This window comes from Cupressus sempervirens, chromosome 4 (genome assembly GCF_028749045.1).
Source record: "Cupressus sempervirens isolate cs-2001-9-10 chromosome 4, ASM2874904v1, whole genome shotgun sequence".
Classification (NCBI taxonomy): Eukaryota; Viridiplantae; Streptophyta; class Pinopsida; order Cupressales; family Cupressaceae; genus Cupressus; species Cupressus sempervirens.
The window spans coordinates 874,665,377-874,676,839 of NC_143121.1; the positions used below are offsets into that span (position 1 = coordinate 874,665,377).

At 33.3% G+C, this 11,463-nt stretch overlaps 1 protein-coding gene across 1 annotated transcript; it reads right to left on the minus strand.

Moving 5' to 3' along the window:
* Positions 1-5,085: 5,085 nt before the first annotated feature.
* On the minus strand, positions 5,086-10,133 carry LOC149564186 (laccase-4-like). The gene is made up of 6 exons (XM_089827258.1): positions 9,960-10,133; positions 8,836-8,987; positions 8,385-8,629; positions 8,137-8,265; positions 5,965-6,933; positions 5,086-5,513 (listed from the first exon to the last, which is right to left on the minus strand). The coding sequence occupies exons 1-6, from the start codon at positions 10,071-10,073 to the stop codon at positions 5,383-5,385; spliced, it is 1,740 nt and encodes a 579-aa protein (XP_089683384.1). The 5' UTR covers positions 10,074-10,133; the 3' UTR covers positions 5,086-5,382.
* Between the last annotated feature and the right edge of the window lie 1,330 nt (positions 10,134-11,463).

Below are 11,463 nucleotides of genomic sequence, written 5' to 3' on the forward strand. Positions count from 1 at the left end.
TCTCGCTGACCTCCTACGCAGATCAGGAGTCCTCTTGTATGCCCTCAGCAATGCTTCTACCTTGTTGATTGTGGGTTGTGTATGTTCAAATACTTTTGTCAGATGAATCTACAACTTAAACTATAACATTATAATTCATAGCAAGTTAAATTTATAACATATTTAATCATGAATTCAAACTACAACTTACTATTGTAGGCTCCTCCTCAGGATAGAGTGGCTACATCATCAAATCTATGTAACTCTCCCATCAAACCTCATGTGCACTAAGAGTCTCCTATGAGATACAAAATAGTAGTTGTTAATATCATGAAAATTAGTTTTGAATTTATTTATGAAGATAAGAAAAATAAAAAATAAATGATACTTATACATACAATGGGGCTCTCAGTGTGAATGGAAATGCCTAATTGTCTACGACATGGAATTTGTACAGGCTCATCACCAGTAGCCATGCCCTATATATAATAAAGAATGTAATTAAATTTTATTACCACAAACATTTTACAAGAATGCATCAATATTTAATCAAATAGAAAGAACCTAATTACCTTTCCTTTGTCAATGCGTGGCTCATCCCCTACACTTTGTCCCCCCGGGATAGATGGTACCTGCAAGATAAAAGAAAGATTAGCAACCATATATGCTACATTATCAAATAGAAAAAAAAATGCAAACACAACATAATGTACCGTAGATGTCTCAAGGCCAAATGAAATGGCCGAGAGCATGGCATCATCAATCTGTCTAAGCTCCTCCTTGGTCATCAACTAAACATGAATGACGATCACATACATGTATAAACATTAAAATTAATCTATTATAAAAATTAACTTTAAATCACATATGTCATAACAAAAAAATGTATATACATACTGACACCGAAGGAGTCCATGCCTTTGCATTCCCCTCCTCTCTTGCATTAGGGTTTGTAACCTCTAGGTGTGTGTCTGGTGTATCCTTGTCTAATACGAAATAATACTCAGGAAGATCACCTAGGGGACCCAGGAAAATATTCTTGCATGTAATGCAAGTGTGAGGCACACAAATGTGTGATGAGCTAGCCGATGATGAACTGGCCCCAGCATCATCAACACGAGGAGGTAGGACTGACCTAGCCTGAGATATCATTAGGCTACTTTGCCTATGAATGGCTCTGATGGTCTGAGAGCTAGCCTCTACCATAACAGCAGGAGTGGGGGGGACAAAGGTGCCAGCTTTCTTCCACTAGTAAGAGGGTCTATCCTGAGGAGCTCCTAGTCCTACACCCATGTTGGGCTTCATGCTCCAATAGTTCACTTTAAGTTTCAACACAAATTTTGCATATAATTTTCTAAGGAAATAAAATGGCATGCCTAAATTGCTATGTGGAGGGATATCAAAAACCATCCACCAACAATCCCAAAAGTTTGCATGTATGGTATCATTTATTCACCATTTAATTGATAGTTTGGATTTTTTTGGGTTGACTAGTATACCCTTTTTCGGATCCGCAAAAAGGCTAGCCAAATCCTCTTTGGTTATATTGAGGGCCACAACCTCATCATAGTCTAAACCATCATCAAATATCTCATGCATTTCATCATGCCAATGAAGAGCAAAATTTTGTTGGTTCATATCCAATATGGTGTTTAACATGGATAACATAGGAGCCAATGCAAGTACATTATTATATGTTCTTCGCAAACCCCTCAATTCGGTGAGATTTTCATTTATCAAATCCTTGATTCGAGGAGGCTTTTGAGGGGGTAGAGGATCATTTAGTGGATAGTTTTGTGGAGGCACTGGATCATTTGGTGGGGGGTTATGAGGAATATTATTCCCTACATCAGTGTCATCATTTTGATCAGCCATTCCTATTGAATTGCAAAATGTAATATATATTTTTTAAAAAACCTTAATTTTAACATTTTTTTTCAAAAAAACCCTAGATTCAACTAAAACTAACAAAATCATGATAAAATCTATTGAATTTACGTTAAAAATGATTAAAAAAAAAACAAAAAAAACCTTTATATCTGATATGTGATCCTTGCCTTCAAATACTGGTGTCGAAATAAGCCAAACATAAGCCCGCAAGTCTGTCATTTTTTTTTAATATTGAGTCACAAGTATCAAATATCTGATATTATATTAGATATCCGATACAATATCGGATATCCAATTTCGAAATATACTGCTAGCTATAATATAATGATAGATATATTATATATTATATTATAATATATTACTTTATTATTATTATATTATATTTTATATATATTATATTATATGATATTTTATATATATTATATTATATTATATTATATTATTATATTATATAATATTACATAATATATTATACTATTATATAATATATTATACTGTTATAATATAATATTTTTATATTATACTATTATATAATATATTATACCATTATAATATAATAATATTATTATTATATTATAGTATAATTATAATTATTATATTATTATTATAATATTAAGTTATAGTAATATATTATTTTTCCCATTTTATCGGATATCCCATATTAGATCGGATATCCGATAAGCCTTGGGCCTTACTTTCTAGGTTTGGTACCTAGATAGGTGAAAAAAATCAGAGTGAATTTTGAAGCGCTTTTAGATGTCTTCAAACTCTATTTTTTTCACATCGCCACTTTTTGGCACACCATGATCCTGCACATACCCATTACCATAGTCAATATATACCATAAACTATTCATATTAATATATTACAAAATAAACCATGCCAAACCTACACCAAAATTGAACCAATGTGTAGAGCTCCCCAAGAGCTTTCCGTTGACTACTCAATGTCAAAAATCTAACTCTGTATGCCCAAGTTATGTACTAATTTATGCTCAAAATAAATAACATCTGACTTTTGGGCTCTTAAAACTTGACAAAATGTCAAAATCATAGAACCAATCCTACACCAAGTTGTAGTGTTTTGAATTAGCTTTCCAATTCCTATAAGAACTTTGAAATCTGATATCCTGAGAGAAAGTTATGACCATTTTACAAAAATAGTCTTTTTACCATTTTCATTGCGATTTTTTAAATTTTTTTTTTTGTGTGATGAAAATTCTGACAAGATTAAATTTGATGGTCATCACAAGTTGAAATTAAAAACCTCTTTCATTTCCTCTAAACATGGCCAAACTAAGGCATATTATATATCAAAATTTATAGAAACATCGACCTGGATCCAATGGTGAGGTTTTTTTTAACCTAGGAGGTCATTTCTACAAGCTCTCCTAAAACCCTCATTTAAATGAAACATCCAAAAAATCCATTTCATCCAACAATTTCATATGCCCAAATCTACCAATATCCCATCATAAGAACAAATCCAAAACCCTTAGATCTGCAATTAACAACCTATGAAACCCATATATCTTGCCTTTTCTTTTATCCTCGCATGCATTCCCATGGATTTAATCTAGGGTTACAACAACAAAACCATAGATGTGATACTACTTGTAAGGAAACTTTCAATAAAGAATATAATTGTTTCCATCACCACTATGGTTTTTCCTCAAATAGAGTTTCCACAATAAAAATCTTGGTGCTATCATATTCTAGATGTTTTCTTTATACTTGTGTACTTTAATTTTCATTGCTGATGGTTTATGGTTCAAGAATCAACTAGGCAACAAGGTTAAAAAGTATAGAACACTACTTCACCCCTCCCCCCTTCCCCTTCTCCCAACCCTTCCCACTCTCTCAATGTTCCTTAATACCAACAAGATTAGATTAAGCATAATTACAAAAACATGTGCACTTTTATCTCCCTCAACTCTTTATAGTTTACAATTTTCTATAAATATAATTATATGTACGTTTGTATTAGGATTAGTAAATGTGAACATTAAAAGGATTTACACATGCAATGAAATGAATCAAATTAATACATAACAATTATCTAAATTCACTTGGATACATGACCAAATTCTTAAATTGAAATAATATTTTAACATTTGTACTAAGTTGTCTTGCATGCTCGTGCTCATGTTGTCTAGACCTAAGGAAGATTTAGATTTTCCTTCAAGAGATATATGATGCATTAGTATTTTACTTAAGTTAGTTTGTTTAAAAATACATTGAGAATATCTATAACAATCATTGCATAAAAATCTACACACACATAAGGATAGCCAACTATGCATTTACATCATATGTGATGTTTGTTAAGTTTGTTCAAACATCTTTTAATTGATATAATATGGCTTGACTTTTGATCAAGATGTAACTTGCAAATTTTCCCACTTGATAACAATTCCTACCAGCAGTTATAAGTATCCCCAATTTAGGCATGCATAGGTGGAAAAGAAAAATATGAAATGTAGGAACCCTAAGTTTAGGGTTAAATTTTACCTTTTGTCCATTATTGTAGAGTATTGGTATATATTTTCATCTCATTTATTAGGGTTATATATAAGTCTAGGGCCACACATATGAGAATCAATATTTCCTTTCCAATTTTGATTATGAATAGAGCATGATTCATTTTCTAGTGTGTTAGGACCTTGTTGATGTAAATGTGAAAATATTTTCTAGAATCAACAATAGATTACTTATCTTGATAAAATATTTATTTATGGAACATAAAAATAAGAATATATATTTCTCTCTATTTTTTAAACACAATATTAGAAATTTCACTAGAGTCAACTCTTGAATTTGAGTTAATTTAATTATAAATTATTTTTAGTACTTCAATCAACTTATATATATAAAATAAAGATTTTTAATTTATCTACAATTACATTTTTTAAAAATCATCATTTTAAATACATTTTTAACAAATTAATGCTTTATTCAATCTTTATGTACCTAGATTGATTGTCAGTTAAATAAATATTTTATTTTTATAATATTTGATAGAATGTTTTTAATATATTCTTTCTATTTATATATTTAATTGAAAAAAATCCTTTATTTTGATTGCTTAAATGACTAAGTTACCCATATTATTTGATTAAGTCTAAATAATTCTTTATATTACATTGTTTGATTTCAATCCACAACACTTTATTCAATCATCTTTATCAAACATCCAACACATATATATACTCAAATGTTTTTGATGAAAAATAATATTATTATTATTAAAAAAGGTTGTCACTAATAACTCAAAACAAATGTAATTCATAATTCTAATTGTCACAATGCAATACCAAATGTCACTCACGTCGCTAGTAATAATATAGGCAGGCTCTCACAGAAAAATCTGTGCAAAGAAGCAACTTCTTCACACCCCGAGGGCTTTATGATGCGCAGAAACATTCTGCGTGGCATCCATCCCAACTTATTAGAATAGAGCTCTGGTTTAAAAAATACATTTGAAAGAAGCAGCAATGAATACTGTCTTTAAGTCTTAGCAGGGAGGAAGATCAGCAGGAGGAGGAGGAAGAGATTGTAATGGTCCCTTCCCATTTTTAACAATCCAAGCCATCTTCAAACCCCACGAGGTGTGGACCTCCAAATGACAATGCATGAACCAGACACCTGTAAAAAAAATGTTATTATTAGTTTTTCACAATTTACAGTACTATCATGTTTCTGAATTTGATTTTTTAATTATTTTGCAACAATATTCTACGATCCATCATTAAGATAAGAGAAAGAGAGTATCATGAAGTAAAAAGTTATTATAAAAAGAGACGAGAACATCTTACCAATGAAAAATCAAAAAAAGTGATTGAAGACTTCTTATTCTTAATTTTTTAACAATTATTATGATTATTTTTAATTTAAATTGAAAACTTTCTGTAATCTGATCTATTGGAATGTAATGTAAAATATTGATATAATCATGAAATGTGGTCCAAAACCTCTAAATCATTTAACTTGCACACAAACTTTCAAGTTGAAGTATCATGGAAGAATTGCATATTATCATCACCATAACCAGTAAAGTGCAAACATCACACAAAAGGAATAGTTGAGACCAAATTACCTGGATTATCAGCCCTGAATCTGATAGCCACCCATCCTCCATTAGGCACACCCACAGTATTCCTTTCAATGGGATCAACCAAATTGAATTTGGGGGAGTCCTTGGTCTTATTATAGTTTCCAAATCCCTGACCCACAACGAAGAAATTGAAGCCATGCAGATGCAAAGGATGGCTCTCAATCCCAGCAATGCTCGTGTCCTGCAATACCAACTCAACAGTGGAATTGAACTTGAGAACCTTAGCCCTGGTCCCATTCATGGGAGAAGTGTTGTTTGGAGGAGTCCCAGTGTAGTTGAAGACAAAGGGGGGATTGTCGGGGAAATTGGTCTTGTAAACCCCCTTCATCTTGCCAGAGTAATGTGATTGCAGAAGAGCAATGGTGGGCATGACAAAAGATATGTTGTTGATGGAGGCTGTGAATTTGGTATTATTGGGTGCTCCACATTTGAAGCCCTTTGGGCAGGGGTTTTGGCCGAGGCCAACTGTGAAAAAGAACTTTCTATCCACAGTCTTGGGCACTGCTGCAGGATACTGGGCATTTGCCAGGCTCTTTAGCTTGAGGGTGTAGTTTGTGGCAAAGGATGTGTCGTTGAATGCTGGTAGTTTTGGCAAGGAGGAGTTTTTGAAGTGGGTGAAGTTGAAGTGCTTCTTTTTGGAGTATGTGAGAATGCCGGCTATGGTGGTGTTGTCGAATGTGCCCTGCCCCGTTGCGTATGGCCGAGCTGCAATGGCGAAGTTCTTGTGGTGATGGAGGGATGTGTTTGGGTGGGCTGTCAGTAAAACGTTGGTTGTTTGACCCGGTGTTATCAGAAAGATGTCTGTTTTGAAGGGCTTGGTGTACACTGCATCCACTTCTACAACTGTCACTGAGTGGTTTGCAATGCTGAAGAACATTTCATCATTGAGAGCAGCGTTAATGATGCGAAGAAGGTAGGTCTTCCCTGGAATCACCTTTAGAACGTACGTATCTGCAGCATTCAGGACTATGTATGTTAGATAGATATATAATTAAACAATTGTATGCTAACAACCCCTAGTGGAAGATGGGTTACAACACATCAATTAGAAAATGATAGGAAATTGGTTGAACTAAATATAGACGGTTTTACATATACGTTAGTAGTGAAACAAACTTGTTGATGAAAAAAAATGGCACGAATTAAATGTTTAGACAATTACATACCAACTACCCTCAAAAGTACGTAGAGCTCAGAAGGTATCAACTGAAATGCGAGGGAATAATGAGATAAAGGAAACATCATGATAAGCATGAACTCAACATAGCATCATTCGGTTCAAAAGTCTATTGAGATGATAATGAGGTGGGAACGTCCAAAGGAAAGTTAAAAGTATATGAATTATTACAAATTTGACCTTAATGGGTCAACAATACTGTACAAGTAGATGCAGCGTAGAACAGATATGTGGGGCCTTCAACAGCTCATAATGTCCTGTAAAATGGAAAAAAGGTTGACCAAAGTATATGGTATAATTTAATGAAACATTCTTATCAGACTACTCTATATATAGATGTAGAAGAAGGCCACACGTAGCTTTTGGATATATATGTTTTTTCTTCACTTTGAGGATGAAATGAGAATCTACCAAATGGATGCACGAACAAAGAAACAGACAATAATGAGATAAAGGCAGACTACAAAATTCTATAGGGATAAATGGAATATAATATAAACCTGAGGCCAGACAGTCAGCCATTGGTTTAGGATAATAGGCTATTAATTGAAGAATGGAATATTTTTAGTCGAAGTAAAAATGGGGGTTGATTTTAGGTTAGAAAGTTTCAAGTTGAAGAAAGAAAAATTCTTGTCTAATTCTTATTCACATATTGTGAATAAATTAATAAACCACTAGATTGAGTTATCTTAGAGCCAAACCTTTTCCATACCAAGGTTGAAATCAGAAGTCGGTCAATGTCAAACATCTATAAAAAACCAAATGGATAATGACATACTTCCCACTGCATTCTTGTTTATAAAGTATATATTTGTTTCCGCTGAATAGGACACTTTCATGAGAGTATGGTTTGATGACGTCTGTTAAGAGCATGCAACACTATGATGAGATAAAAAGAAAAGCTGAGAAGCTATCCCTTTTAGAATGTTTAATGATTACTTTGAGCTTTCTTCCATGGAAAAAAAGGGTTATTTTACCATTAGCCGAGCAGTTGTAGAGAGGCCCAGGATGTCCATTAAGTGTGTAGCAATCTGAGACGTTAGGTCCTCCTCCATTTTGAAGAGCCTGACTGATCACTTTCTCAGTATTTGTATTCCACCATTCTCCTGCACATATATGTACCATACATTTATACATTGAACCCAACAAGTAAGAACCATTTTAAGGAAACTCATGGACTCGAAAAATTTAAAAGTGGAAGCCATTTTTCATTTAGAATTATTACCAAGAATGATAGTAACTTCCTTGTGTGGCTTTGGGAATGGGTATGGAACATGTAATTTGGGATAGATGATGAAGGCTCCATATACACTGGCTCTTATCCAAGAAATGTGAGCGTGCCACCATAGAGTTCCTCTCTGTCCAGTGACTGTGAAGTTGTAAACATAAGTCATTCCTGTTTGAATTGGGCATTGGGTTATATAGGCAGGTCCATCAGCCCATCCAGATCTCAGCTGCCTAACTCCATGCCTGTAATAACACCATACAATATATACTTATCATACATACATTATCATTATCATTACGTATGGTTATCTTTAAACATCACATACTAATCTTTGTATGGCTATCTTTAAATATTACACACTAATCTATTAAGAATGATGTCTTAGTGTCTGATGCTTAAGCCGCTCAATTATATACAATGAATAAACTATCAAATGAATAGAACATACCAGTGAATTGTGACATTGTCTTTCACATGATTATGAACTTTAACCACAATATTATCTCCTTCACGAGTAACAATTTTAGGTCCTGGCGATTTGCCATTCACTGTGATCAATGGTTTTGTCTTGCAGACCCGAGTAACATTTTTCAGCCGCACCTGCACTCAAATTTAAACACAAGATAAATGTGGTATTTTAAAACATCAAAACATACACATTGTTACAAATTCCAACTCATGGTCCAAATGTATGGGGCCATATGCTCTTAATAGTTAATACTATGGATATAGTGGATATCCATTGTAAGAGGACAGCAGGTATAAAACTATAATGGATAGAATGTGGTGAAATTGTCAGGGAGTATATCCTAGACTTTGGTTTGAAAAGTAGCCTAATGGTGAAATGAGAAGTGCTCTTAAGACTATGACCTAGCGGTTTCAAATTTACCACTATAATTGTTGCCATTGTAATAAGACGGCCTATAAAATTATAGTGGATATATCATGGATAGAAGGTGGCGCAATTGCCACGGAGTGCATTCTAGAATGTGGTTTGAAATGATATTCTCAAAATTAAAAGGAAGTATGATCTCGTGGTGGGTTTAAGTAATGCATGTTCACTCCTGCAACAAACTGATCATGCACTAATTCAAGCATGACCCATGTTTACCAACCAAAATAAAAGAAAGATACACCGGTAATTTTCATGAAGTGCATTCTGGAGTTTGGTTTCAAATGAAATTCTCAAAAGGAGCCCAATGCTAGTAAGATGCTCCTAACACTGTGACCTGGGTTCAACTTTATCATACAATTGTTGCCATAGTAGTAAGATAGCTGATAAGATTGTAGTGGATATATGGTCGAATGTGGTGTGATTGTCTTGAAGTACATTCTTGATTTGGGATTGAAATTATATTCTCAAAATCAAACAAAAGTTTAATCTCACACGGAATATGAGTAATGTCTGGTCACTTCTGCACTACATTCAACCATGACCCATGTTTACAAACTCAGAAAAGAAGAAGAAAAGATCCAGTTATTATGGAGTACATTCTTATCAATGTGGTCTGAGAGATAAGATTTTACCAAAAGAAGAAAATCAAAAATTCCAAAAAAAAGTTGAAATCTCACATTGAATGAGTAAGTTCTGGTGACTGCTGCAACACCCTGAGCCAAAAGCAGTACAGCCAAAATCTCAATGAGCAGCTTTTTGTGGGAGAGTTTAACATCCACAGTTCTGGCCATTTTTTGTTCTCGGTAAGATTTCAAGAACAGACGAATGGGTGCAGAGATGGCTGTGTGAGTGGGATGATATCCAGGGGCGAAGTAGATAAATAGTATAGCAGATGAACGTAGGTTGGTAGGACGGTTTGTAGCTTAACAAGTAGAGAATAACTTTACATTCGGGTAATGGAGTAGAATGCAAGACATACTTATCACCAACTTCCTGCCCTGGTCCATTCCATTGTTGTTGACTACTGCAATGTAAAATCTAGAAAAAAAAAAAAAAAAAATTGGCTTATTGCAGGTATACCAACTGATGTTTTTGCCGTTGATCATAAGCATCTACAGTAATTGTGTCCTAATGTGATTGAACTGGCACCTGGGAGGGGTCTAAATCACAAGTAAGATTTTCTTTTTGTGCAAGGGAGTTGGGGAGTTAAGAAGAGTCTTCTACAGGTGGTGCTGTTGACATTGCTGCCATTCTACTCCGGCATTCTGTTCACATGATGAAGACAGAGGTGGAATGTGAGGGTCAAGGTGCTCAACTTTCTTCCGTAATCATTGTTTCAACCTGTATTATACTCTTTAAGTTTTAACTTAGTTTTCATTTAACATACTCAAGCTAACTGCATAAGTTGGCATCTAGTTACCATCTAATGTCTTAATAGTCTTCTGAGTGAAAAAAACTCTTAAACTGCTTAGGAGATGTCAGCGAAGGTTCCAGAGAAAGGACTCCCATATGATGAATCAGAAAACGAAGCTTTGGAGGCAACCGTGCAGCATTTTTTATCGTTTCTTTTTCCTTGTATGTTGAAATTTTGTTTTCTCATATAAGATTGTGAATCACATTATTTTATAATAATAATAATTACATTTGGTTTGGTAAATGTGGAGTTTTCAACTAGTATATATTGTTTTCCTAACATTTAATTCAATTTTGAATTGTTGTTGTGGTGAGATATCAATTACAATTTCATAATTATTATTATATATTTAAAATATCATTAATATAATAATTTATAAAAATATATATATAATTAAGGAGTTGACTCTTTTATAAAAAGTATTCAATTAGTATTTGTTGTTCTCATCATGGTTGTCTAGTCATACTCATACCAATATATACAATCCTTATGTTATCTCGATTCATATAACATATTATAGCATCAATTATTTATTCATGTCACATATAAGGAATAAAAAATATTAATCCTAGCTTTATGGTCAAGGTTTGTCTAGAAAGAACATAATTTTGTTTATTACATTCTAATTTAAAAAATCAACTTCCAAGGACATTGGTTATCAAAATACATTGTCAAAAAACTAAACTATGTAAGCATTTTCAATGTCATAAGAAAAGCTTGTATGGTGGATTCTATAGTGTTCATGTTGATCTAAGACAATTTCCATG

Excerpts from the sequence above, each read along its gene's own strand:
- LOC149564186 (XM_089827258.1), bottom strand. The coding sequence starts at position 10,073 with ATGGCCAGAACTGTGGATGTTAAACTCTCCCACAAAAAGCTGCTCATT. Across the intron at positions 8,630-8,835 it reads GACAATGTCACAATTCACTG|GCATGGAGTTAGGCAGCTGA; the intron begins GTATGTTCTATT and ends GTGTTATTACAG. Across the intron at positions 8,266-8,384 it reads GGAAGTTACTATCATTCTTG|GAGAATGGTGGAATACAAAT; the intron begins GTAATAATTCTA and ends ATATATGTGCAG.